The sequence below is a fragment of the Mustela lutreola genome, chromosome 6 (assembly GCF_030435805.1).
Source record: "Mustela lutreola isolate mMusLut2 chromosome 6, mMusLut2.pri, whole genome shotgun sequence".
Taxonomy (NCBI): domain Eukaryota; kingdom Metazoa; phylum Chordata; class Mammalia; order Carnivora; family Mustelidae; genus Mustela; species Mustela lutreola.
Window position 1 is genome coordinate 90,757,645 of NC_081295.1, and position 27,356 is coordinate 90,785,000.

General features: G+C 54.3%; 2 protein-coding genes across 8 annotated transcripts; one reads left to right on the forward strand and one right to left on the reverse strand.

Moving 5' to 3' along the window:
• The first annotated feature begins 2,739 nt into the window (after window positions 1-2,739).
• On the forward strand, window positions 2,740-22,461 carry ABCC10 (ATP binding cassette subfamily C member 10). 4 transcript variants are annotated; one of them, XM_059178056.1, is made up of 22 exons: window positions 2,741-2,852; window positions 3,209-3,380; window positions 5,580-6,798; window positions 8,147-8,374; window positions 9,535-9,691; window positions 9,966-10,075; window positions 11,359-11,438; window positions 12,081-12,252; window positions 13,410-13,508; window positions 13,918-14,107; window positions 14,842-14,919; window positions 15,077-15,271; window positions 15,701-15,854; window positions 16,013-16,220; window positions 17,960-18,303; window positions 18,597-18,766; window positions 19,258-19,418; window positions 19,753-20,006; window positions 20,970-21,115; window positions 21,210-21,307; window positions 21,544-21,656; window positions 21,961-22,461. In XM_059178056.1, exons 2-22 carry the CDS (start codon window positions 3,220-3,222, stop codon window positions 22,121-22,123), a joined length of 4,500 nt encoding a protein of 1,499 aa, XP_059034039.1. In that variant the 5' UTR covers window positions 2,741-2,852; window positions 3,209-3,219; the 3' UTR covers window positions 22,124-22,461. The 4 variants fall into 4 exon arrangements, 3 of the variants coding, with proteins under 3 accessions (XP_059034039.1, XP_059034041.1, XP_059034040.1); XM_059178058.1 differs by having other exon boundaries at window positions 16,031-16,220; XM_059178057.1 differs by lacking the exon at window positions 2,741-2,852 and adding an exon at window positions 2,902-2,970.
• DLK2 (delta like non-canonical Notch ligand 2) lies at window positions 22,386-27,356 on the reverse strand. Of its 4 annotated transcripts, none has more exons than XM_059178060.1 (6): window positions 27,141-27,356; window positions 26,075-26,205; window positions 25,741-25,804; window positions 24,611-24,741; window positions 24,013-24,157; window positions 22,386-23,306 (listed from the first exon to the last, which is right to left on the reverse strand). In XM_059178060.1, exons 2-6 carry the CDS (start codon window positions 26,148-26,150, stop codon window positions 22,571-22,573), a joined length of 1,152 nt encoding a protein of 383 aa, XP_059034043.1. In that variant the 5' UTR covers window positions 26,151-26,205; window positions 27,141-27,356; the 3' UTR covers window positions 22,386-22,570. The 4 variants fall into 4 exon arrangements, with proteins under 4 accessions (XP_059034043.1, XP_059034042.1, XP_059034045.1 ...); XM_059178059.1 differs by having other exon boundaries at window positions 27,126-27,356; XM_059178062.1 differs by lacking the exon at window positions 27,141-27,356 and adding an exon at window positions 26,715-26,960.

Sequence of the window (27,356 nt, forward strand, 5' to 3'; positions counted from 1 at the left end):
CTATCAGTCTCTCTGCTTACCGACAGCTCCCCACAGTAAAAGGAAGAAGATAAAGTTATACCCTTAGCCTCATTTTTCAGAAACTATGGTGTAAAATTTCTGTGGGAAACTGGCTGAAACTAAGGGGTTAAATGATACGGACTGGAGAAATCATTTTTTTCAAATGAACTTTCCTCCTCTGTGTTCTGGAAAAATGTAAATTATTTGGTTGTTTGTGACAGTTGGAAATTATCCTGCCAGTGGTGTGGTGTGACTCTTTTACCAAACTTCCTATTGAAAATGAGTGCATTAGAGTATTACACAAATGCAGGGGCCGAATTCTGTGCCACCTTCTTTAGATGGGCAATGGGAACTCGGGCTCTCCCTGTGTGCCTGAGCACCTAGTTGACCCTGGGTTGGGGCAGAAGGTGGCACAGGAGGAGTAATCTTTAAGTATGCTCCATGCTCAGTGCACAGCCTAACTCAGGGCTTGATTTCAGGGCTCTGAGATCATGGCCTGAGCAGAAATCAAGAATCTGATGCTTAACCAACTAAGCCACCCAGGTGCCCCACAAATCTATATTTCTTTCCTTCTTTTTTTTCTTTTTTTTTTTTTTAATTTAATCTTTATTTACAGGATACTGAGAGATAGGAGACGCCACATAGAAATAAGAAACCCACTGAGAGGAGGAGTTTCATACAGTTTGTACAGTTTGGAACTGATGAAGTAGAGTTTCACTGTAAAAAGTGCTACAATAACAAAACACATTTAAAAAGAGTTCCTAGTAGAGAAACAGTAAGACAAACTTCTACCAAACAGAGTATACTGCAAACAACTTCCTGCCTCAACTGTACAATTGACAAGTTAAAGGTCCCAGGAGTGCGATCCTGAACTTGGAATGTATAGCCCTCAGAGGTAGTTTCTGGCACAATATTCTGATCTTCCTCCTCCTCTACGGAGAAATTCTTCTCAATCAAGTTCTTTTTTTTTTTTTTTTAAAGATTTTATTTATTATTTATTTGACAGAGAGAGATTACAAGTAAGCAGAGAGGCAGGCAGACAGAGAGAGGAGGAAGCAGGCTCCCTGCTGAGCAGAGAGCCCGATGCGGGACTCGATCCCAGGACCCTGAGATCATGACCTGAGCCGAAGTCAGCGGCTTACCCCACTGAGCCACCCAGGCGCCCCTCAATCAAGTTCAATGAAGCTCTGTACACAGACCCGTTTTCATGATTTTGTAGAGCTTCAGTTTTGCCCAGACCTCCACATTCTTCGATAATTGTACTAAGTTTCTCAGTTTCACCTAGTTTCTCAGCACGCTGAAAGATGTTTGAAATGGCATCCAGAATAAGTTGGTATCTTTTGCAGTTAAGAGGTTCATCAAGGGCTCTATTATGCCACAATGAACAAGGTATACAATCTGTTCAACTGTCCCGCCACTTGTACAGTTGGTCAAAGCCCGGACAGCTTCCTTTTGTGTCTTAAATCCTGCCTTAGAGAGAACACCAACCAGGAATAGGACTAATCAATGATTCACAGCTTGATGTATGTGGTCTTGGAGATCAACTGTAATGTTTGACATTGTCCACGTGGCTTTCTTCTGAATATGCGTTTTGGGGCTCCTTAGCAGGCTGAGAAAGACGGCAAGTGCTCCTGCACCTATTACAACCTGAGTCTGTTCCTCAGTCCCAGTGACATTATTTCCTATGGCTCTTAGTGCAGGAGTCACAATGGGCAATTCAGTAACTCCTAGAAGCCTCAGGGTACCTTGCTTCTGTTCAAAACTGCATTTCTTAATTTGTAAAAATAGGAACATTAATTCCTGACATTAGAGATACCAGGTTTCTTACTGAGATTAAGTGGGGTAATCATAGTTATTTGTTGAGCTGTTCTTCTTAGGGTGCTGTACATACTTTCATGAGGTACCAATACCATGGCCAACAAACAGACAATAAAACTTAAAGGAAGAAACTGCGGATGTAAAACCAGGTCTGTCTAACTACAAAGTTTGTGTTCTTCCACTGCTTTTCTAAAATTTATTTATGTATTGTGGTTCTACTCTCAGCAAGCCACTTGCCCTAAACATTTTATTCAACCCTCTCATTAGTATTGGTATTGCCCACTTTGCACGGACAAAAAAACCCCTGAAGTTCAAATAGGTCAGGTAACTTCCCCAAAGCCATGCAGCCTTGGATTAAAGAAGAAGATGGCCTAAGTGTCCCCAAGTGGCATTATTTATGTCCGTGTAGCACGCACATCTGGCTTCCCAGTTCGGTAAGCTTCTTCTTCTTCTTCTTCTTCTTTTTTTTTTTTTTTTTTTTTTTTTTTTTTAATTTGACAGACAGAGATCACAAGTAGGCAGAGAGGCAGGCAGAGAGAGAGGGGAAAGCAGGCTCCCCACCAAGCAGAGCTCGATCCCAGGAGTCTTGGATCATGACCCCAGCGGAAGGCAGAGGCTTTAACACACTGAGCCACCCAGGCGCCCCCCAGTTCGGTGAGCTTTGAGAGTAAGTGTAATGCATGTGCCTGCTAGTAAACAGTAGACAGATGGGAGCGCGTACTCTACCTGAGCGTGTATAAATGACTTTGCACTAGAGATGACATCAGTTCCTATGCAAATAAGGCAGCATAAAGCCGCTGAAGCACTACGAAGTGACTGCAGCCGCACGCCGGCTCAAAGAGACCGCGGGCACAGCAGAGAAGTGCGCACGCGCTCAGAAGCCCGGCGAATGGGCGGGGCGAACCGTGACTGAGAGGTCATTCCGCCTATAGGGGTGCCCGGCGAGCCAGGCTGGCACCCTAACCCAGCAGCAGGCTCTTTTGAATTCACCAGTGCTCGGGATCTTGGGATCCGGTGGCAAGCAGCTCCTTCAGGTTAGACGTTCCGGATCTCTGGGGGCGGAGACACAAGGGGTTGGGGGTGGGGGCCGAGGCAGGTTAGGTGATCGGTCCAGAAATCGGCCAGCTCCGAGGAGCCAAACTTCCCTATGCGGTAATGCGACCATGGGCGGGGTCTGGCCCTAGGCGGGGAGGTCCGGGTTCGGGGGCCGGGTTGGAGGCGGGGAGACCCGGCTGTCAGGGCCGACTGACACCAGCACGGCTTCCTGGTCAGCGTCCCCACTCCGCCCCACTGGGTGCCGTCTCCCATCCTGGACCTCGCCATTGGGAACACGGATTCCTCCCTCTCTGGGAGGACCCTTTCTTCCCTCCACCCTCGGCTTTCCTCGCAGGTGAAGCCTCCATGGAACGGTTCCTGGCCCAACTGTGCGAGACGAGTGTGTCGCAGCCGCTGCCGGTGTGGGAGGGGGACACCACGGGCCACTGCTTCACCCAACTGGTGCTGAGCGCCCTGCCCCATATGCTCCTCGCCGTGCTCAGTGCCTGCCACTGGGGCACTCCGAGGTGGGTAGAAGCAGGTGCAAGACATCTGTCCATGTGTACCTGCAGACCTCAGCCGAAACCCACATCTCCGCGGTAGTGTAGCCAAAATAGTGAGGTCTGTGGAGTGGGGCAAAAATAGAATAAAATATGCGCCTTAGCACCTTGCAGAAATGTGGCTGTTTTGGGTCAAGTTACCTATCTTTTCTGAGCCTTATAGGGTTGTTGGGAGGTTTAAATCAGATAATGCGTTAAAACGTATAGCGCAGTGCCAGGTACATTTTTAAAGGCTGCATGCCTGGTAGAAAGCATCACAGCTGTAGATTTTCAGATGCCCAAGCACAACTGTCATGATTGGAGGCAAAACTGGGTGAACGATGTTTTTAGCCAAAAAGGATAGCTTGTGTTGTAGTTGTAGGACTAGTTCCTCACCACTTCCATCCGTGAAAATTCCGTGTTCCCTAGACTAAGAGAAAGAGGAAGCAGTGAGTAGAAGAGAAGAGCAAATTCAAAACCTTAATTTTCCTGGGTTTGTGGCTCTAAGGTGCAAGTATCAAACTCACCTTGACTTTGTATCTATTTTCTGTATGGCTGGATATATCTGAAGTTACTCTCACTCTGGCTACTGACAAGGCAGGAAAGACATCTAGTCTTTGCCTTTTGAAGTCCCTAGTCTGGTAGATGGAATGTGTCCTTATCCAAGATGAATCCGGGCTGATGAATCCCTTCCTTGAGGAGAAGCTTGGGATCTGCTTGGTCTAAGGGGAATCCTGATTTGTCTTTTGCATAGAATGAGGCAGAAGTCTAGAGAGGATTAATCAGTTAGCATAGACATCTAAAGCCTGCTCAGAGGAGTATCTGTTAAAAATAGACACAGTGCTTCCAGGCACTCACAGTCTAAGGAGCAGGCAAGAAAGACCATCATATAATCAATAGAAATTACAGTTTTTGCACTTCACTTATCAGACCTTTTGTACATTGCTGAAAGGGTTAGAGAGGTCCAGAATCTCAGACAAGAAAGGACCTGAGAGGCCTTTGGACCCAGATTCCTCAGTGCTCACCGTGGTGATGAGGGAAATGAAATGTGAGAGGGAAGGAAACCTTACCCCGGGGCATAAGACTGGTTGATGGCCAACTTGGGGCCTCCAAGGGCCCAGTGTTTTGTCCCCACATCTTAAGAAATAGGATTCTTAAAGGTTGACTTTTATTCCATTATAAACTGCTCCATATTGCTGTGATTAACTGGACTTTTTAGAGGAAATCCAAAGCATTCTAATCTAGGATTAAACTTTTTCAGTAACCCAGCCCTGCCAATAAAGGAAACAATAGATTTAGTCTTCTCATCTAAACCTTCAAGGCATTCTAATATTCACTGCTGCAGGTGTCTTACCCTGTACTTGATTTTTTAACATAGACAGATCACCCTTTTGTTGACTAAAAATGTTTTTGGCATGCCAAGAAGGTAGAGACAAAACTAAAGAGAAGTTTTTGTTCAGCAAATGGAGTCACAAGTATGATCTATACCATTTTCTACAAACGGTGGAGAGTAGAATATTCTGAAGCTTCATAAAATTTAGGCTATTGTATTAGAGTGTAGAAGCCTTATATATGTGAAGTTTTTATTCATCTAATAGTGCCTCGGGTGAATTTAAGGGTTTTTTTTTTTAAGATTTTAATTATTTATTTGACAGAGCGAATGACAGCGAGAGACGGAACACAAGCAGGGGAGTGGGAGAAGGAGAAGCAGGCTTCCCACGGAGCAGGGAGCCTGATGCAGGGCTTGATCCCAGGCCCCTGGGATCATTACCTGAGCCGAAGGCAGACACTTAATGACTGATCAACCCAGGCACCCCTAAGGGTTATCTTAGGTCTATACTTTTATGAAAATGAATTCTCATTTCTTGGTTGTTATCTGTATGACAATTTAGAATTTTTTTTTTCTTATTAGTCTTCACATTCCATACATCCTTACTAAAAATTGTTAGTTTCTATGGCAAAAGAATGATCAGAAATGGTACGGGTAGATTGGAAAACAGATTTCGGTTGTGCCAGGAAGATTTCCTGGAGGAAAAGCCCTGCATTTCAGGGTAAAATGGGACAGAAATAAGGTATAAAAGGCAGGGAAAGGAGCAGATTAGCTCTAGGTAAGTGAGTTATTAGAGGTGTGTCTGGCCTTCAGTCAGCCATTAGGTGCCTTCTTTTCTTTTGCCCCCTTGTCCCTAGGAATCCAGATTACCTCCCGCACTGCAGTCCCGGCTGGCGCCTCCGACTCACGGCCTCCCTCCTGCTCTCCGTCCTTCCATTGCTAGACCTCCTTCCAGTCACTTTGCCACCCGGGGCAGGCCCAGGGCCCATAGGGCTAGAAGTGCTGGCAGGGGGTGTGGCAGCGGTGGCCTGGATCAGCCACTGCCTGGCCTTGTGGGCGTTGGCTCATTCCCCTCATGGCCTCTTCCGGGGACCATTGACCTTCGCTCTGGCTGCCTTTCTGCCGGCCCCAGCCCTAGTGCTTACCCTGCTATGGCATTGCCAGCGAGGCACGCTTCTGCCCCCGCTTCTCCCAGGACCCCTCTCCCGCCTATGCCTTCTCATTCTGCAGCTGGCTGCGCTCTTGGCCTATGGACTAGGCTGGGCCATCCCGGGGCAGTCACGGGATCCCTGGGCCCAGGAACCCCTCCTGTCTCAGGGAGAGGAGCCTGAGGTAGCTGAAGATGGGGAGAGTTGGCTATCACGCTTTTCCTATGCCTGGCTGACACCCTTGCTGGCCCGAGGTGCCCGTGGGGAACTCCGGCAGCCCCAGGACACTTGCCGCCTCCCACACAGGCTGCGCCCAATCTACCTGGCTAGTGCCTTCCAGGCACACTGGCAGGAAGAGGCCCGGCTGTGGAGGGCCCTGTATAAGACCTTTGGCCAGCGCTACCTAGCACTGGGACTACTGAAGCTTGTGGGGACCATGCTGGGGTTCTCAGGGCCCTTGCTGCTCTCCTTCCTGGTGGGCTTCCTGGAGGAGGGGCAAGAGCCACTAAGCAACGGACTGCTGTATGCCCTGGGGCTAGCTGGTGGGGCCGTACTGGGTGCTGTGCTACAGAATCAGTATGGGTATGAGGTACGGAAGGTGACGCTTCAGGCACGGGGGGCTGTGCTGACTATTCTGTACCGAAAGACTTTACAGCTGGGGCCCAGACGCCCTCCTGCCGGGGAAGCCCTGAACCTACTGGGCACCGACTCTGAGCGGCTGCTCAACTTTGCTGGAAGCTTCCATGAAGCATGGGGCCTGCCCCTGCAGCTGGCCATCACCCTCTACCTGCTTCACCAGCAGGTGGGTGTGGCCTTCGTGGGTGGTCTGATCCTGGCACTGCTGTTGGTCCCTGTCAACAAAGTGATTGCCACCCGCATCATGGCCAGCAACCAGGAGATGCTACAGCATAAGGATGCACGGGTTAAGGTAAGGGCTGCTTAGAATTCCTCAGCAATCCAGAGGCCCCACCTAGCATCCTGGTCCCCAGGTCCTCCCACGCCCAGTGCCTAAGGGTGTGAGTGTGTTCTAGGAGTTAAGAGCTCACACTGGAGAACGACATGGGTTCATATCCCAGCTCTTCCACTTACTAGTTTAATTAACTCAGATAAGTGTCTTAACCTCTTTGGGCCTCTGTTTCCTCATCTGGCTAATGACCATAACAATAGCTTGCTTTATAGAGTTGTCATGAGGATGGTATGAGGTAACTCTGGGTATGGGCCCAGTCACAAAATAAGCACTAAATATGCATGGCTTGTTAGTAATACTGTAGCAGTAGCTCATACAGCCCTAAGCAGTAGCCCTGAGAGGTAGGAATTAGCCTGTCTTGGACCAAATGGGCTTTTAGTATCAGTGTCTGGACCTCAGTCTTCTATCTGTTCATCTAGGGCAGAGCCCATCTCATAGCCACATGTGGAGAGGCCTCAGAGAACCCCGGCTACCTCCGAGGGGTGGGCTGTGAGGAAGGGAGTAGGTCAGTCTTCTGCCTGGGCCAGCTCTAGGTGTTGAGGGTCTGGCTGAATCAGTCTGGGTTCTGCAGTGACTGGGAGATGGCAGGCCTGGCAGTCCATACAGCATAGTTGTCAGCCTCTTGTGGGAATAACTCAGAGTGCTAACAGGGAGGCGGTCCCTCAGAGTTGGTTAAAGTCCAGGCCCTTTTCCCCTACCCATGATAGCTACAGACTAGGCTTCCAGTACTTCCCTGGCTTCCGGGCTGGGCATGTGTGAATGTGGGGATCCAGGAAGTTTCTCTAGCCCTTGCCCATCATGCTGGACTCATCAGCCTGTCTGACCCTGGGCTGTGGTTGGGCTTCCTACACCTGTATGTTCCTACAGGAAGAATTCCTGTCCCACCCAAGCCATGGGCCAGACTGGCGACTAGCTCCCAAAGCCCTCTGCTTCTGGCTTTGGGAAAGAGTTCTTAGTCCCTCATCTCATGGAAGGGGTGCTTTTACCCTGGTGTGGTAACCCTCCTGTACTTTCTACCACTTCCTCCCCTAGGAAGGTAGGGGGATTCCAGCTCTGACTTGGTTCCCGCTCTGGAGACATGTGGAGGAGAAGTAAAAGACTGGAAGGAGAAGAAACTCAGGACTGAAAGGGATTTGAGGGCAGGATTTCCAGAAAGGGCTGAGATGAAGAAGGGAGGGGCTAGGAAAGTACAGAATATCTGGGAGCTCAGGGTCCTTGGCTTCCTCTACCAGGAGCTCCCGTACAGAGGAGAATGGACACACAGTAGCAGGGTCTCCACTTCACACTGCCCTCTTGTCTCCATCCCTAGCTCATAACAGAGCTGCTGAGTGGCATTCGGGTCGTCAAGTTCTTCGGGTGGGAGCAGGCGCTGGGGGCCCGAGTAGAGGCGTGCCGAGCTCGCGAACTGGGGCGACTCTGGGTCATCAAATACCTGGATGCAGCCTGTGTGTACCTGTGGGCCGCCCTGCCAGTTGTCATCTCCATCGTCATCTTCATCACCTATGTCCTCCTGGGGCACCAGCTCACAGCCACCAAGGTGAGGGCCAGGGGAGGAGGGGAGGGCTGTAGGAAAGTGTGGGGAGAAGCAGCAGCAAGGAGACCGCAGTGGAGTCATGAAATGGCCTCAGGCTCTTGGGGCTGCTGGGAAGGAGGATCTCTGGCTGCCTCAACCTTTCCCAACCCAGGGGGAGTTCTCTGAAATTTCTGCGGCCTTGGATATACAACCCAAAAGAAGGAATTCTTTTTTTCCCCTCCCTTCCTCTTCAGCTTTAGCCCCATGTTAGCTCCATGTTAGGTCCCCATATCCTCATTTTGATGACCTTTGGGGGAAAAAAAAATCCATGATCCAGTGCCAGCTCTAGCCAGAGCCAGACGATGTTTGTACTTACAAAGTCCCAGAATGCTCCAGGACTGTGTGCTGGTTGAGCGGGAACCCGGATCTCTGGAAGAACATCTAGAATTTCTAGGGTCTGAAGCGGCTACCTTTGCCATCACTAACCAAGGAGTTTCCTGCCAACCCCTAAGTTCTGCTGCTGCCCTATTCTTGTTTTGTTTTGTTTTTGTTTTTAATTAATTTATTTTTTTCAGAGTAACAGTATTCATTGTTTTTGTACCACACCCAGTGCTCCATGCAATCTGTGCCCTCTCTAATACCCACCACCTGGTTCCCTCAACCTCCCATCCCCACCCCTTCAAAACCCTCAGATTGTTTTTCAGATTCCACAGTCTCTCATGGTTCACCTCCCCTTCCAATTTCCCTCAACTCCCTTCTCCTCTCTAACACCTCATGTCCTCCATGCTATTTGTTATGCTCCACAAATAAGTGAAACCATATGATAACTGACTCTCTCGGCTTGACTTATTTCACTCAGCATAATCTCTTCCAGTCCCGTCCATGTTGCTACAAAATTTGGGTATTCATCCTTTCTGATGGAGGCATAATACTCTATAGTGTACATGGACCACATCTTCCTTATCCATTCATCCGTTGAAGGGCATCTTGGTTCTTTCCACAGTTTGGTGACCGTGGCCATTGCTGCTATAAACATTGGGGTACCTATGGCCCTTCTTTTCACTACATCTGTATCTTTGGGGTAATTCTTCCCTCCAAGCCCCTGCCCCTAGGCCTTCACCCGCAGGCCTTCAGATGACTTCTGAGCTTCAGGTGATGCTTCATCCCACTTCTGCCCTACTTAGGTGTTCACGGCCTTGGCACTGGTGCGCATGCTCATTCTTCCCCTCAACAACTTCCCCTGGGTGATTAATGGCCTCCTGGAGGCCAAAGTGTCCTTGGACCGGATCCAGCGTTTCCTTGACCTTCCCAGCCACAACCCCCAAGCCTACTATAGCCCAGGTAATGGGAAGCTAGAGGGAGAGCCCGGTGCAGGGTGAGGAGGGGACTGTAGCCCCAAGGGAGCTGTACACAGGTGCTGGCAAGAAGAGCCAGAGGCAGCAGAATCCAGGCAGAGCATGTGGGGGAGAGTCCTCAGACCAGGATGAAGGCTGAATTAGCCCTGGGCTGGTAGATACAGGACAGGCAAGACAACAACACACTCCTGGTTAACCTTCCCCTAGTAGCGAGATTGTGCCTTAGAAACCCATGTTAAGTGGTTTTTTTCCCTCTTCAGATCCCCCCACAGAGCCATCTACAGTGTTGGAGCTGCAAGAAGCCCTGTTCTCCTGGGACCCAGCTGGAAGCAGCCAGGAAACCTTCATCAGTCACCTTGAAGTGAAGAAGGTTTGTTGGTTAGACCACATTAGGGAATCCCCAGGTGAATGGGAATGGCAGACTCAGTGACAGGTAAACACGCCTGGAGCCCATCATAGCTAGATGGCCTGCATCTCAACAAGGTACCAAGGGGAAGACTGGAGGGGCTCTGGTGAGCAAGTTCTACACTCCTCTCTGGACCTCATCCCACTCAGCACAGTGCTGTCAGAGTTGTTTGCTCTCTCCCCAGTCTTTAGACAGCTATATATCCACCTCATCCCCGCCAACAATTATGGCTCTCCATTGTCCTGAGGCCAGAAAGTTCAGAACAGACCCCAGAGCTTATTCAGCATCTGCCTCAGCCTGGGGACCAGGGGAAAGGCCCAGCAGCCTCTTCTGAGAAGGATTTTGCAAATGGGGTCGCTAATCCTCTGTTTAGCCTGCTAGAAAGGGATCACACCCTGTGACTCACGCCACCGCCACCGCATACGACAAAGAAGCACTTGAAAGAATATTCCTGGCAGGACAGGGACTCCCGATTACCCCAGGCCGGAGTTTTCCTTCTCCCCTGACCCCTGTCCAACCCTTTGCCCCACAGCTCAACCCAGCGTTCTCCAGTCTCTACCACATTTGGCTCACATTTCTGGCATGGGCTGTATATTTTGTTTTTCTTCTTCGTTCAGGCAAGACAAGGCTGGAATTTTTCAAAGGAATTTTACTAATGTTGTCAGTTGTGGCTTTTTTGGATCGAAGTCATAGAAACCCACTGAAGCTAGCTTAAGCAAACAAGAATTTATAAGAAGGCTATAGAGATGAATTGCAGAATCCAAAGGCAGGTGTGCAGCTGGATCTCAGCAGCAGCCCAGAACCGGGACTCGACTCGTAGAGCTCTCCTTCTGTCTGCTTTCCTCTGTGTCTGCCTCATGCTTCTCTTTTGGTGGACGCGCTCTTCACCGGGCAGAAACAGAGACTGCAGAGAGCCTTCCCACACACACGCTACCGCCAGAGAGAGGGAGAATTCCCAGGAGAGGGTCTCAGCTTGCTCTGGTGCCCCCTCCGAGATGGGTCAGTCCTGGCTGACAGACTGGGGACATCACAGTCAGAGCTTCTGAGAACCCCACCTGTTTCTAGAAAAGCACTGTACCTCTCTCGGTCCTGCATGGTGTCACTGAGTGAGATACAGCCCAGCCTGTGGGCTGGAGAATTCTTTCCTTACAGACTAACTGGGGCCTAGAGAGAAGCTTCTGTGAAAGGGTTGGCAGCCCAGGGCCTCAGGAGGGAGACCTGATGCTTACTGTCTGGCTTCCTTGCAGGGTGCCTTGGTGGGCATCGTGGGGAACGTGGGCTGTGGGAAGAGCTCGCTGCTGGCCGCCATTGCTGGGGAGCTCCACAGGTGAGTAACCTCTAGGGCCCCCCTGTCCTCCAGTTTGACCTTCAGCAAACACTTGCCTAGCCCCTGCCATGTGGTGGACGCCTTTTTAGGATCCAGGGATGCCAAGGGTTAGAGATGAACAAGACCTTGTCCCTGTCTTGGGAGAGTTTTCAGTCTGGAAAGGGGAAGGCAGTTAAGACTGAATTTTCATAATCCTCACACCAGAGTTCTGTGAGTGCTATAATAGTAAAGAAATAAATGGAAACATCCCGCAAAATCTCCTTTTTCGAAAAATGTAGTTACACAGGGAGGGATCCAGGGAGGAGCAGAGGAATGAAGGAGGGCCTTCTTACTTTATAGCGAGGATGAGTGAGTGCAAGGTGGTGACCATACTCTCCTCTGAGCTTCTGAGCACATCCAGATCTGACAGCCGCTTGGCTGTAGCCAAAGAGCAATTTCTTCCCTTCCTCGTCCAGAATGAGCCCGCAGTCTCGTTAGGGCCTCTCAACCCCAGGGGCTGCCAATCCAGAGACCCAGGTGACATGAAGGGGGACCTGACATAGAAGACAGTCTGGAGAGGCTTCTGGGAGGTGGGGGGCTGGTTATGGAGGGACCAGTCAGGAGCTGCCCTCCCCCCAATGCTGCCGGCCTGGCTCTCCACAGGCTGAGTGGGCGGGTGGCAGTGTGGGGGCTGTCCAAAGGCTTTGGCCTGGCCACCCAGGAACCCTGGATCCAGTTTGCCACCATCCGAGACAACATTCTCTTTGGGAAGACATTTGATGCCCAGCTGTACAAGGAAGTGCTTGAAGCCTGCGCCCTCGGTGATGACCTCCGTGTGAGTGCCGGGCCCTGAGACCTTCTGGCTGCCTGCTTCTCCGTGTCCCCGACACCTCAAGTCAGAGACTCACTTCTCTGGGAAGCGGTTGCCTCTACTCGTGCACCGCCAACCTAAGACTGGCTGTCGTCAGGTTCAGCCCTCCCAGAGTGTCCAGCATGTGGTTCCCCCTTCTGAAGAGGACCCAGAGGGATGGCAGTGATGGGGTGTTCCACACAGCAGCTAAGGGAACTCCAAGGCCTCTAGACTAGGGTCCCCTCATAGGATTTAGCCCTGTGTAGGTTGGGCCAGTGGTTCTGATTCAAGAGGCTTTCTCCTACCTCCCACTGGGGAGGCTTCAGAGAGTCAAGGTTGTTCTCAGCAAGTCCATTAGATCCCCCGCAACCAGAGTACTAAATTTAGGAGGATGAGATTCCAGACCTCACCTACGGCTTCCCCACTCAATCCCCATGTCACCTGCAGGACTGTCCCCACCACTGTCCCCCTGTTCAAGTAAATGGGGGACTTCCCTGGAAAAGAGGACCTTTACTTTGACTAGGGGGTACCCTGTGCCCATGTATCATTTGTTTCTACAGCAAGCATTTCTCAAATGCCTGTCGGGTACTGGGAATGGCTCTAGGCATTAAGAAAAGAGGTGAATTACCGAGATTTTCCCTCAGGGGGAACTCACTATCTGGTAGACCAGAGGTGCTTCCACTGGCATGGGTCCCCCTGAGCGAAGGAGACCATTCCTGAGGCCACACGAAGGCTTGGGGTACACTCCTTGTGTAAAGAACCACGACAGCTTTCACATTGGACTTTCCTATCCTCATCCCAGCCTTTAGAAAGGCAGGGCAGTGAGTGTGACAGGGTGGTGAAGAATCTTGATTTCCATCCTCCTGGCTTACTAGCTGTGGAACAACCGGGATCAAGGTAGCCCCTTGGAACTCTGGTCTCATATGTGAAAGAGAAATCATATCAGCTTCGTAAGGTCTTCATGGCGATCGGATGGTCGGAATTACAGATGATCCCCTGTGGCTTGCTTACCCCAAATTCAAGTCCACTCTCCTCAAGCTCCCTCGATCTCTTGAACCCCTCCACCGCATCCCTGCCAAGGTGGAGAAAGCAGAAGGTACTGAGGAGTCCTTTGGCCAATGCTGGGGGCCCTGTCCTACCAGATCCTGCCTGCTGGTGACCAGACAGAGGTCGGGGAGAGGGGTGTGACCCTCAGCGGGGGACAGCGGGCCCGGATTGCCCTTGCTCGTGCTGTCTACCAGGTAAGTTAAAAATGGGAGAGTCTGCAGCCTTGGAGTGAGTGGGGGAATGGGGATATTTTCATCAGCATCTGGTTTCTTTCTCCTCCCCCCCACCGCCTCTTCACAGTCATGAAGTATTGGTCCCTTGGCCATCCCATCTCCCTTTTGCAGACTGAAAGCAGAATTAAAGACCCTTTCAAAAATAAAATATGACTTGAAATGCTGGGACCCAGCAAAGCTGGAGCCCTGGTCTTGCTTGACTAGAGGGAAGTTCACCTTTAAGTCTCATTTGCTTCCCTAATACTCGAGAGGTAGCCCCCAGAGTCCCTCTCAGCTATCTCCTCTGCCTCAAGATGGTGTCCTAGGAGAGGTCTGGGTTCTGACCAGCGGACGTGGGACTTGGTGCCCGTGGTGCCCCACCTCTTCCTAGGAAAAGGAGCTCTATCTCCTCGATGACCCTCTGGCCGCTGTGGATGCAGACGTGGCCAACCACCTGCTGCACAGATGCATCCTGGGAGTGCTGAGCCACACCACCAGGCTGCTCTGCACCCACCGGATTGAGTACCTGGAGAAGGCCGACGTGGTGCTGCTGCTGGAGGCCGGGCGCCTTGTCCGGGCTGGTAACGTGGGCTGCCAGACAGGGGAGGGGCTCTGCCCAGATGTAAAAGGGGAAGAGGGACACATGAACTGTCAGATGTAGACTCTGCCACCCCCTCCATGTGTGGCCTGGGCCCTGGCATTCTTCTATCTCACGGGAGACCCTATCCTCCCTTCGCGGAGCAGGTGTGGGGCCACAGAGAGGAGAGAAAGGAGCACACTGGTGAAATGCCAGGGGATCTGGGACTTGGGCTGTGTGACGGACTGTGGGAACACTGATGTCCTTAAAGAAGAGACAGCAGTCAGGTTTTGAACAGCCTTTTTATTAAAAATACAAACAAAAATAAACAAGAAGCCCACTTCTGATGGATTATTATCCAGAGGGACATGATTGTCTGCGAGTTTGGGGAAAGAAACAGAAGGAAGTGAGGCTCCAGCAGAGCATTAGAAATGTGAGGCCTGAGAAGAAAGCTCTGCAGTAAGGAGAGGGGACTCTGGACAGAGTGCTCCTGGGTGGCCATGACTCTCCTTATAGGGATGAACATGTTCCATCTGAGCTGTTTGGACTGCAGGCATGGAGAGATGGGCATAAGGCTCCTGCTCAGAGTCTGGAGGCCCAGAGCAGGGTCCTGCTAGGGAGGGTCAGGGAAGGGGTCCAAAGAAAATGGAAGGTGGATTGGCACACTCACCGAGAGAGGCAGACTATATAGTGTATCCCCAGGACAGCCCCTGCAGTGATCTCCCTGCTCCCTTCCAGGACCTCCCTCTGAGATCTTGCCATTGGTCCAGGCTGTCCCCAAAACCTGGGCTGAGGATGGACAAGAGGCTGACTCAGGTATGGCTCAGGGCTGAGGAAAGTGCTTGCCCTTTCCTCCACCACATTGGAAGGATACATTGTCCCCAAAGCTCCCCAGCCCATCTGAAACGCTGAGGTTTAACTGTCATCCCACACACTTAATCCACACTCTGCCCCTCTCCTCCTCTCCTCATAGCCACAGGGCAGTCAGTTGGGAACTTGGAGAAAACAAAGGAGGGTCTGGAAGGGGAAGAGAACGCATGTGGTCGCCTGCTACAGGAGGAAAGCAAGAAGGAGGGCGCCGTGGCCTTGCAGGTGTACCGAGCATACTGGAGGGCCATGGGCCGGGGCCTGGCCCTAGCCATCCTCCTCTCATTGCTCCTCATGCAAGGTAGGATGAACCCCAGAGCCCCTCATCCCACCGCAGCCCTAGGCCCCCATCACAGCCACCACCTTGTACTAATGGCTACAGAGCCCTGAGCCTCCCCAGGCATGGGCAGCAGCTGGGACAAGAGGCAGGCCCCCCCTTCTGAGAGAGTCCCAGGGGTGTCCTCTTTGGCCATCTTGCGATCAGCTCCCACAGCTAGCTCCCACTCTACAGATTCCAGATCATGTACCCCTCAAAGTTAAAGAGTGATGGGCCCAGAAAGAAGTACACACTAGGGGCATGGGAAGACATGGGAGAATGACCGAGTAGGGAGGGCCGGGGCAGGTGAAGAAGACTGGAAGCCAGAGTCCAGGGCAGATTAAGGGGGTGTTTGGATGGAACAAAGGGATGAGTAGTCTCTCTCACAGTTTTCCCCTCCCCATCCCCACCCAGCCACAAGGAACGCTGCTGACTGGTGGCTCTCCCACTGGATCTCCCAGCTGAAGGCTGACAAGAATAGCTCCCAGGAGGCTTCAGGCCCCACCAGCCCAGGATCCACAGGGCTCCTCTCTTCCCAGCTTCTCCTCTTCTCCCCCGGAAGCCTCTAGTGAGTGGCTGGGCTAGAGCAGGCCTGGTGTTCTCAGAGGGGTTGCCAGGCAGGGATTGAGAAGTGGGGGACAGGTATTCCAGGGGTATGTCTTCTAGTGGGGAGAGCTGGTGTGGGGGAGGGGACCCCCGATGGGCCCTGCTTTTGGTTATCCACAGCCCCTCCTCACCCCCCAGCACTTCAGTGTTCCCACTGCCGAAAGCCGCCCCCAACAGCTCCTCAGATGTCCGTTTCTACCTCACCATCTATGCGACCATCGCTGGTATCAACTCCCTCTGTACCCTCCTCCGGGCAGTGCTCTTCGCAGCAGGCACCCTCCAAGCAGCCGCCACCCTGCATCGCCGCCTGCTGCATCGGGTCCTGCTGGTGAGAGGATGGTTGTGGGGATGGCATGGGGGAGCTCCAGCGGGGACCCCATCCTACCTCCTAGTCCTCAGGACAAGACAGCCCTCACAGGCAGGTGCAGCACTTGGCAACTGGAGACCTGGAGAGGCCGAGAGCAGAGCAGCTGCCTGGGTTCACACCCAGCTCCTTTGGCCTGTAGCTTTCTCTTCTGTAAAATGGGGAGAAGAGACGCTTGCTCAGAGTCACTTCTGTTTGGATGTCAAGTGCAGAGGCCTGAATTACTCACCTCTTATTCATGGGACACGGGACATCCATTAGATCATTCAAGATCCCTTTTCATTTTATTTATTTATCCATTCCCTTCTATCTACGTACCCTATTTTCCCTCCTTTCCTTATAGGCAACCATTCTAAGTATGTTGAGTATGTATCGTGTTGTGTTGTGTTGTGTTGTGTTGTGTTGTAAAACGCCTGTTTTGTGTGCCAGTGTTTTTATAAATGGCATTCCATTTCTTACAATATTATGAGGATTAAATTAATTAGGTCCTGGAAAGTGCTTAGGATAGTGCCAGGCACATACTAAATACTCATTAGCAATTATTATTAATGATGTCATTATTATTATTATAAAGCCTTTTCTTGTCCATTATCCTTTTTTTAAAAAAATTTTTACTTTTTAAGCAATCTCTACACCCAGTGTGGTACTCAAACTCACAATCCTAAGATCAAGAGATCAGTCTAACGACTGAGCCAGCCAGAGGCCCCTCTTATCCATTATCTTATCAGGGTCTCATGATAACCCCTTGAGGTAGGTACTGTTATCCCCATTTTACAGATAAGAAAACTGAGGGTCTGAGAGTGACCTGGGGAATGCTAGTTCTGTGGATACCCAGGCTGGGCACCTTCCTGTTGCCTGTCAGGGAGCAGCTGCCCACCATTCTGCCTCTCCTCCAGGACCAGGGCCTCTTCAGCCTGTGAAGGAATTCATTTCTTATACATTGGCATTAAGAGGTGCTTCCAAAAGTTTTTTGCCCAAGTCCCCTGCCCTAAGAGGATTGTTCCCAAAGTATAGGCAGAGAGCTGGGAGCTGGAGAAGGTGAGGAAAGGGACATGCTGTCTTTGAGATGGGCGCTCCCAGTAGCAGTCTAAACAGCTGGCAGCTGCTGAGCCCTGAACTCTATGCCAGGCAGACTGTGCTAAGCACCTATGTTGTCTATGTGGCTTTCAATCCTGCCAACAGCCCTGGGAGCCACCGTTGTGTTATCCCTGTTTTTGAGATGAGGAACAGGGGCCTTTAAGAGATGAAGCTCCCTGCCTGGGGTGTCCTATCCAGTAAGTGGCAGGACTGGAATTTGAGGGGGAGTCTGAGTCCCAAGCCTGCATGCTAAGCCGTAAGATCACACTAACAGGCTGCTGTTTGTCTCCGGGCCATGGGGATGATCCCCCCGACCTCTCACTAACCCTCACTCACTGGCCTCAAGTCCCCTTCTTCTGGAGAGAGACGGGCCCCCTGCCCTGGAAAGAGGAGTAGGGCCTGTTCAGCATGGAGGTAGAGGAATGGCCAGCATGGCCACTCGGGGTCACCACAGGCCAAAGGGATGGCAGCATCTCCGTCTCTGCCACCCTCAGATAGCCTCCCTCGGAGCACCTCCCCCCAACCCCTCTCTGCCACCTTCCTCCTTTCCGAGTCTCTACTTTGGGCTTCTCCCCCTAGGGCCATCCCCAGGCCCGGCCCTGGCCCACCCGCACCTCCTCTCGCAGGCGCCAGTGACCTTCTTCTACTCCACACCCACGGGCCGCATCCTCAACCGCTTCTCATCGGATGTGGCCTGTGCCGACGACAGCCTGCCTTTCATGCTTAACATCTTGCTGGCCAACGCCGCTGGCCTGCTGGGCCTCCTGGCAGTGCTGGGTGCTGGGCTGCCCTGGCTGCTGCTGCTGCTGCCGCCGCTGAGCATCCTCTACGACCGTGTGCAGCGCCGCTACAGGGCCTCCTCGCGGGAGCTGCGGCGCCTCAGCAGCCTCACCCTGTCGCCCCTCTATGCCCACCTGGCCGACACCCTGGCTGGCCTCCCTGTGCTCCGGGCCGCGGGGGCCACCTGCAGGTGTGTGAGGTCTGGGGGTGGGGACAAAAGGACCCTAAGAGGAAGGGCAGACCCAGGTCTCCGAGAAGGGTGGGGCAGGGCGGGGCCTGCAAGTGCCCTGGGCATAGGGTAAGGAAACAGAAGACGGGATGGGGGAGGCCGGCAGAACACGGGCCCTCTGTACCCTGTGGTCCCCCCACAGCTGTTTCCTCAGCTCCAGGAAAGCCAAGCTCTGCGGGAGGGGGCCTGCATGGGTCCGTGCGTGGGTCCATGTAACGATGCTGCGGCCTCATTCCTCTCCTGGCCCCTCCCAGGTTTGAGGAGGAGAACCAGAGGCTCCTGGAGCTGAACCTGAGGTGCCAGTTCGCTGCGGGCGCCGCCACGCAGTGGCTGGACATCCGACTGCAGCTCATGGGGGCCGCAGTGGTCAGTGCCATTGCAGCCATTGCCCTGGTGCAGCACCAGCGGGGCCTCGCCAACCCAGGTGACACCCCGGGGGCCTCACTCTCACCTCAGAAGCGTGTCGGCTCCCCACCCCCCGACCTTTCCCTGCACTATCCCCCCAGCATTGCACCTCCCACCCAGGGGTCCTGTGAGGATGGGTTGTGATGATCATCACCCCCATTTTAGGGTTGAGGAAACTGAGTCCCAGGGAGAGACTTGCCATGTATGGGGGGTCTGGGACTCAAACAAGTCTCTGGATCTTCACCCCTTCCTTGCTCCACCCCATCCCGGCACTCTACCTGGCCCATCTTCCCTAGCTTTCCCTGGAAGGTTCTCCAGGCCCATGGCCCTTCCTTGTGGCTCACCTCCTGGGGTCCCCATTGGGGTCTAGGCATCTTTCTGCTTCTCTGCTGCCTTCCTTTACATGCCCATGGTCCACAGCTTGGAATTCTCCTGTTCCACCCCATCCCTGCTCCCACATGCATCCCGGTGGCCAGACATCCCCTAGCAGCCTGTGCTCATCTCCACTAGGATTGGTGGGCCTGTCACTGTCTTACGCCCTGTCCCTGACGGGTCTGCTCTCCGGCCTGGTGAGCAGCTTCACGCAGACAGAAACCATGCTGGTGAGCGTTGAGCGGCTGGAGGAATACTCCTGCGACCTGCCCCAAGAGCCCCAGGGCCAACTGCCGCGGGTAGGCCTGCACTCCCACCCTGCACCTGGGCCCCAGAACCCCAGGGGACCCTCCTGACTGTCCTGCCTCCCCTAGTTCCTGTCCTTTTGCTTCTCACTATTTTTCTAACTTATCTCTTCTCATGTCGCCAAGTGATCCCACACTCTGCACGGTGTCCCTTGTCTTCATATCCATTGAGAGGGCCTCACCTCTGCGGCACATGCCCTTTCCTCTTGTGCCAACCCTTTCTCCTTATTCTCCCCTTTTTTCCATTCCCCATCACCCTTCCCCATCCTTGCGTCTTCCGCCTTACCCGTATCCCTCTCTCTCTCTCTCTCATCATGGACCACACCAGCTGGGCCTCGGCTGGCTGACCCAGGGGAGTGTGGAGTTCCAGGATGTGGTGCTGGTGTACCGGCCGGGACTGCCAAATGCCTTAGATGGGGTGACCTTCCGCGTACAGCCTGGAGAGAAGTTGGGCATCGTGGGCCGCACAGGCTCTGGCAAGTCTTCCCTGTTGTTGGTGCTCTTCCGGCTGCTGGAACCCAGTTCGGGGCGAGTGCTGCTGGACGGTGTGGACACCAGCCAGCTGGAGCTGACTGAACTCAGGTCTGAGGGAGGGAGATGAGGGGAACCAGACTACTGGCCCTTGGAAGAGGGTCCAGCTTCCCTCCCATAAAGCCTATATAGGAAGGCTTTATATCAACTCAGGGCGCCCGGGGCCAAGGCGGGGCAAGATGGAGGACAAGCAGGTGAGGACAACAAGCCACTAGCGCCTGGGGCCAGACTCATAGCTGTAGTCTCAAGGTTACAGTCTGACCCAGGCCTACCTTTCCAGCTTTGCCTTATACTTCTGCTCAAGAGCACCAGTCACTGGCTCCTGAACCAGAGCCTTCCAGGGGCAGCACCCCTGTACTGATGCCCTCAGCCCTGAGGCTCGACAGGCAGTGCTTAGGACAGCTCAGGACCTGGGCCCGTTGTCCCTGGCCACAGGTGGCTCCTTCTGGGCCTAACCGTCTCCCTACCCCCACTTCTAGGTTTATCCTGTATCATTTTTGCTGAGTCCCATGACATGCATGAGATGGGGCAGTTCTGTCCTAAAGCCCATTTCTGATTCCAAGGCCCAGCCCTGCCCTTCCTGCCTTTTCTTCTTACCTGTGGTGGCTTTACCTTATAGCCCAACCATATAGTTCCTCAGGACCCAATTCCAGGCCCGCCTCCGACCATGAAGTGTCCCCTCCCCTTTCATGCTCTGGTCATTCCTTGCCACTGCTGCCCCAGCAGCTGCTGGAGTCAGGCCCCTACAGTTTAGCCCACTCCTGTTCTCTGTGTTTTGTACCTCAGTGAGATATAAGCTCTTTAAGGTTAGAGTCAAGGCCTTTGGTGTCTTTGATATTGCTTATAGCACTGGCACAGTTCTAGGTACATGGCTGACCAACTGGGGAGCAGGGGGCAGGGTCTGCTCAGATCTTACCCTCAAGCTTTCCTGGAAAGCTAAAAACCTGTGCTAGGAACAGAAGTGGCCACATCTTCCGTGTAGACCCCATGTCCTGTCCCCTCCTTACTCCCTAGATCCCAGCTGGCTGTCATCCCCCAGGAACCCTTTCTGTTCAGTGGGACTGTTCGGGAAAACCTGGACCCCCGGGGCCTGCATGAGGACAGGGCTCTGTGGCAGGCCCTGGAGCAGTGTCACCTGAGTGACATGATTATGTCCTTGGGTGAGTACGAGGTTACACTGCAGGGTGGAGGAGGGAGCAGGGAGGGATCGGGGAGAGTCCTGGGATGTGGGCTTGAGGCTGCTGTGCCTTGCAGGTGGTCTGGATGGTGAGCTGGGCGAGGGGGGCCGGAGCTTATCCCTGGGGCAGAGGCAGCTACTGTGTCTGGCCAGGGCTCTCCTCACGGATGCCAAGGTAAGGCAATAGGAAAAGACATTCAAGAGGGCAAGGAAGTAGGCCGGGGACAGCCAGGATGAGGAAGTGGATTAGGGAGAGGTTTCAGGGGACTAAGTTAGTTTTCCTTTCAGAGCTAGAGGTGAGGTGTTGTAGGCTGGCTGGGCTGGGCCAGGAGGTGGGGACTGGTGCTTGGGTAGGAGTTAAGGCTAACCCTCTTCCTCCCTCCCCTCCCCAACCTTCTCCACACGTTCCAGATCCTGTGTATCGATGAGGCCACGGCAAGCGTGGACCAGAAGACAGACCAACTGCTCCAGCAGACCATCTGCAAACGTTTTGCCAACAAGACAGTGCTGACCATTGCCCACAGGTGTGCAAGTGTCCAGAGGGAGAATCTAATTAGGGACTACAGTGACATGAACCCAGAGCCTCCGTTCCTTTCAGAGACCCCCAGGGGTCAGGGTGCGAGGGATTCCAACCCCCTGATGAATCTCAGCTCCTCATTGTCCAGGTCCAAGTATATCTGCAGTCTTCCCCTAGCACAGAGCCAGGGGCTAAAGCCTGGGGGACAGCCCTGTGTTGTCCAGGGGGAGGAGAAGAGGGAAGAACAGGTCAGCTTTCTTCTTTAGGGCCTTGTCCTCCATCCACTGCACTGACCACCTTCTCTCACACAGGCTCAACACGATCCTGAACTCTGACCGGGTGCTGGTGCTGCAAGCAGGGAGGGTTGTGGAGCTGGACTCCCCCACTGCCCTCCGCAGCCAGCCCCACTCACTGTTCCAGCAGCTGCTACAGAGCAGCCAGCAGGGATCCCGCTCCTCTCGTGGAGGGTCCTGAGCCTGACCCCCCTGTCCTACACAGTCTCCCCTCTGTGTTAGCCACTCCTGACCAGGTGCAGGGGTGCTGGCTGTTTGTTTACAGTCTCCTTGGTGGCTCTACCTCTCCCTCACTTCCCAGAAAGGAAGAAGGCACCCTGGGTTCTTCTTTGGAATCCATGTTCTCTTGGGGTGGGAAGGCGCTGGGGGTGGGGCAGAGGCCTGAGGCTTCTTCAGAACCAGGCCTCGGCTCTGGCCCTCTCACAGCTGGGACTCTAGGCAGGTGCACTTTCATAGTTTTATTTGATAAAATTTCCATCTTACATCCTATGTATTAAAAAAATAATATTTCTAGTGTGAGGCTGAGGTCCCTCCGTGTGTATACCCCAGGAGAGGGGTGGCGAGAAAAGGCCTACTGCAGTCTGAGAACTGAGGAGGTGAAGGCGGGGGCCGAAAGCCCCCACCTCCATCACAGTGCTGTGGTCTTTCTAGGCTCAGGGGGCAGGTCAGGCGACAGGGGGAGCCCTGCTGGCAGCATGCTAACCTGACATTCCTGGTCCTGGCGCGCTGGGACGTAGTGGGGGGCAGGGTAGCAACAGGGTTCCGGGGGGCAGAGACCCTGGCGCCAGGCTCTCAGGGTCAGCATCATAGTGGACAAGACCAGGGCAGCAGTGAGGGCCCCAAATACCACCATGGCCGCCAGGCTAGATGGGCCTAGCCCTGCTTCTTGCCTCCGCACTACCTCCTTCACTGAGATGCGCAGCAGACCCGCCCCCACGCTGTGGGGGGCAGGCCCTGTGGCAGGGATCACTGCAGCGTAGGTGGGCCCCGGGGGGATGTCCGTGGTGGTGGCAGGATCTGGGACGGATAAGATGAGCTCACAAGTCTTGCCACCATACCCACTGGGGCAGAGACAGTCAAAGTCATTGACACGGTCCCGACAGCGGGCTCCTCTCTGGCATGGACGGCTGGCACAGTCATCCAGGTTGATGGTGCAGAATCGTCCAGCAAAGCCCTCAGGGCAGAGGCAGGAGAAGCGGTTTATGCCATCTAGGCAGGTGGCACCATTGGCACAAGGCCGCATCAGACAGTCGTCGACATTGACCTCACAGCGGGCACCCACGAAGCCCGCCAAACAGCGGCAGGTGAAGTTGAGAGCAAAGCCCTGGTCATCCTGGCACTGTCCGCCGTTCTGGCATGGGGAGCTGCAGTGGGAGCAAAGAGGTTAATGAGGCCAGCTCGCACCTTCAGGGTAGCCCAGATCAGCATCTTTGACCACTGCCGCCTTTCTACCCCCTTTCTGGCTGTGTCACCTTGAGCCCCCCTCTCTGATCCTTGAACACCTCGTTTTAAAAAATGAGAATAAGAATAGTCTCCGGGCTTCCCAAATTGCGAGGGTTAAATGAGATAATCCAAGTCAAGCAGTTAGCACAGGGCCTCGCCCAAAGGCAAGGCTCAAAGGCAAGTGTGCTATTATTCTCCACATAGGCTCTCAGGCCTGAGGCTGAAATGAGGACAAGTCCAGCCCTATCAGCCTTGTTGCCACATTCACAGTGAGGCAGAAGGCTGCTGTGGGGAACATCTTTAGGAGCCACATGCCAGCTAGGTCCTTAGCCTCCCCACACCCACCTTTCCAACCAGCACAGTTACACACTGAGGCAGTACATCTCCAGCTGCTACAGATCTTTGTTGTTGGAGAAATGGTTCAAATGGTACCCAAAAAGTTGAGAAACCCTGAACTGGGGATACCTTGGCAGGCTGGGGTTTTGTTGTCAGGGGCTCCCCTGTGGGACTTCGAACCCTCAGACCTAGTTCTTCACCCCCACCCTCTCTACACTCCTGCTTCCTCCCTCTTCTGCCACCAGCTTTTCCCGTAACCTCCCTCCCACCCACCCACAGTCCAGTACTCACCCTGCCTGCTCACAGGGTCCAGCCTTACGCTCACAGTCACGCCCATGGAAGCCTGGGGGGCACACACAGTGGTACTCGCCGCCCCCGTCGTAGACACATTGGCCTCCATTCTGACAGGGGGTCTGCGTGGTACAGATGTGCTCATCTGCAGAGGAGATCGGGAAGGCTTGGGGAGAGCTCCCCACACCTGGCTCCCAGACCTGCCCAGACCCTGCACACAGTTCGTGGGCACAACTCACACTATAGACCCGCCCAGAGCATGAATGCTATAGTGGGGGAACCAATAACACTGAATTGCAGTCAGGAGGCCCTGAGCCCTGGCACTGGCAGTCAGCCTCCCATTATCAGGCAAGTTGTATCTCATCTGTAGATCTCAGTTTCTTCATCTGCAAAAGGGGTATGTTTTTGGCAGCTGCCTGGCCTACCTCACAGGATTATGTTGAGAACCAATTTAGGTAACAGTATAGTCTATGATGATGAAATGACATGTGTTTGAGGGTTTAAGCCAGACACAAAAGGTGCTCCATAAATTTGGATGGACGTTCTGCCAAGACACACAGGGTCCCCAGCCCAACAGTTACCCTCTCTACTCCCCTACCTTTGTCACAGAACTTGCCTGCCCAGCCCAGATGACAGATGCACTGCCAGGGCTGGTGGCAGGTACCATGCTGGCAGCCAGGCATTCTCACACAGCGCTCACAGTGCAGCCCTTCCCAGCCTGGGTCACACCTGATAAGGAGAAGCACAGGGGCAGGGCTCTGGGTAGGGCGATAGGAGGAAATGAAGGAGGCAAGAACAGAGCTTCTAGAAAACAGGACTTCTGAAATCCCTAAGGGAAAGCAGGCCTACCCCAGGTAGCTATAGGATTGTACAAGGTCATAGGACATACTCATGCTATCAGACGATCAGACACTGGCATTCAAGGCCTGGATCTGCACTCTGTCTAACCTTTCTGGGCCTCAGTGCTCTCATCTGCATGGGTTGCTTTGGGTTGGTTTGAATTGATGAAGAAATTGACATTTGTAAATAACCTCAGTACCATTTCTGGCATGACTGAGGTGCTCAGAACCAGCTTAAAAAGAGTGACCTTGAAAGGTCATAAGGACCCTCTTCCCATCCTAATTCCAGCACAAAGAACTGAACTATTTCAGAGTGTCTCTAACACAGCCAGCCCCTCCTGCACATTGCCTGGTCCGCTCCTTTCCAGACACACTTTTTCTCCTGCTTCAGAATTTGCCAAACCGCCACCCCAGTGAGTCAATTACTCAAATTCATCAAGAAAGATCCTCTTCTGTGAGTGCGTCTCCCCAGCAACCCTCCCGCAGTCTTTCTTTCCCAAGCTAAACCCGTTCTCTTTATATTTTTATCTCCCCCTTTCCTCTTGGCCCCAACCTCCAAACTCTCTCAAGCTTCAGGTCTTTCTCCTGGTATCTTGAGGAGGAACGTTTTGGAATTCCTGAATCAGCCTTGGGAGAGCAAAGGAGTTGGGAGTGGGGAGGCATAAGCAAGAAGAAGCAAAAGAGAAGCAAAGCCGGGGGAAACTGGGGGCTGAGGAGAAGGTGGCCAGTCTGTCCTGTGGCCATGAAGGGGTGGGGGCGGGGGGGGGGGCGTGAACAGCAGGGTCTTAAGACTCTAGATACTCTGCCCTGGGGCTTGACCTGGTTGTGGGTGTGGACCTGCGGGATATGGGGAGCAAAGGGTTTGAGAGCACGTGCTCAAGAGAGATACCTGCAGGAGCCGTCAGGCGCACAGCAGCCGTGGGCCAGGTCACAGTGGGAGCTGCAGTCATCCGCTGCAAGAGATTGATGCGGGAGGGGTGAGCCCAGGCCAGGGTTCGGCTCCCTGAGACGCGGGGCTCAGAGGGTGCGGGGTCTCAATCATTGGCTGGGCTCCGTTCTGGGCTAGGGCAGAACAGAGACTCACCCGGTTGCAAAGGGACTGCTTGGGTCTGGTCAACCCCGCGGGTCGAGCGGCTGCAGTGCCGTCTCTGGCCGGCAGAGGTCAACGCGCTAGCGAAGGACGGCCGGGCAGGGCCGCGACCTGAGCCCGGGGGCACGCTCACCTCGGGCAGGTTGAACGCGTGCCCCCAGGATGCACAACAGGCACACGAGATGTAGACAGAGGCAGCCGCTGGGCATGGTCAGCGCCGGCCCCAGGAGGGACGGACGGATGGACGGCCGGACGTGCGGACACCTGTGGGATGGCACAGGCTGGGAGGCGGCCGGACCCGGAGATGGTGGCACGGATTCCGGTTCCGAGTGACAGGAGCCGAGGGGGAAGAGGGGCGTCCGGACAGAAGGAGGTGGGGGCAGCGGGAGGGCGGAGGCGGGGAAGACTGAGCAGGCGAGGGTACTGGAACAGGAGCCCCGGAGCGGGGTCTGTGGGAAGGAGGCGAAGGATGGGCAGCGCCGAACGAGGTCCAGGCGCTAGAGGGGCCCGGACTAGGAACGCAGTCCGCACAGAGGACTCCGCGGGAATGGGGACAGCGCCGAGAGGCGGCCTTGGCCACGAAGGGGACGCGGGGGCCGGTTCCCGGCAGCGAGCAGTCTCCGCCTCCTATCTCGACTCCCCCCCACCCCACCCCACCCGGACATGCTCCCACGTTCCTTTCCCGTCTCCGTCGCCTCGGCTCGGCCGCGGCCAGGGGCCTGGAATCCCCAGAGCGCCCCCAGCCCCGCGCGCCCTGCCCTCGCTGTCCTCACCTCGGGCTGGGAGGCAGCGCGCCCCGGGACGCAGAGCGGGGCCGGATCCGACGGGCTTCGCCGAGGGACCGGGGCGCGGGGCCGCCCCTAGAGGGCCGCGGGGACGGGCGCCGAGGCGGCTGCCATGCGAGCGGAGCGCTCGGGAATCTGGGTCTCAAAGCGACCCCGAGCGGCGGCGGCAGCGGCGGCGGCAGCGGCTCCCCGCGCGCGCTCAGGCCGCCTGCCAGGGGCGGCGTGTGCCGGCGGAGCCCGCCTCCCCCTTCTCCCTGAGCTGCTGCCGGCCCGCCCCCAACCCGCGTGCGTCCGACGCCCACCCCCCACCCCCGACAACGCACGGCTCACACCTTGTCCCCACACTCACGGGTTCGCCCGCAGCCCAGCGACCCCGGGCACCCCGGGGCCCCCACCCACCTAACCCCTCCGAACCTCGCTTTCTTCAACCAAAGGAGGAAATTAGGGGAATCTAAAAGGGAGCAGACTGCCAAGTGCCGGGCAAATGTGTACAGCCGCTATTCTCCCATCTTGCATCCCTGCTATCCTGACACGCGCCCCTCATCCTGTGCCCCACTTCTGCTCTCGCCGGTCAGCTTCCCATCACGCTTCTTTTATATCCCATGCTCGCTCAGGGCACCCTTGCGGCTC

Bases quoted from the DNA above. Each gene is read 5' to 3' on its own strand.
- DLK2 (XM_059178060.1), bottom strand. From the start codon at position 26,150: ATGCCCAGCGGCTGCCTCTGTCTACATCTCGTGTGCCTGTTGTGCATC. The intron at 24,742-25,740 runs GTATCTCTCTTG...TCTCCTTATCAG, and splicing joins GCGCCTGACGGCTCCTGCAG to GTGTGACCCAGGCTGGGAAG. The intron at 23,307-24,012 runs GTGAGTACTGGA...CTCCCACTGCAG, and splicing joins GGACCCTGTGAGCAGGCAGG to CTCCCCATGCCAGAACGGCG.
- ABCC10 (XM_059178056.1), top strand. From the start codon at position 3,220: ATGGAACGGTTCCTGGCCCAACTGTGCGAGACGAGTGTGTCGCAGCCG. The intron at 15,272-15,700 runs GTAGGATGAACC...ATCCCCACCCAG, and splicing joins CTCATTGCTCCTCATGCAAG to CCACAAGGAACGCTGCTGAC. The intron at 18,304-18,596 runs GTGTGTGAGGTC...GGCCCCTCCCAG, and splicing joins GCCGCGGGGGCCACCTGCAG to GTTTGAGGAGGAGAACCAGA.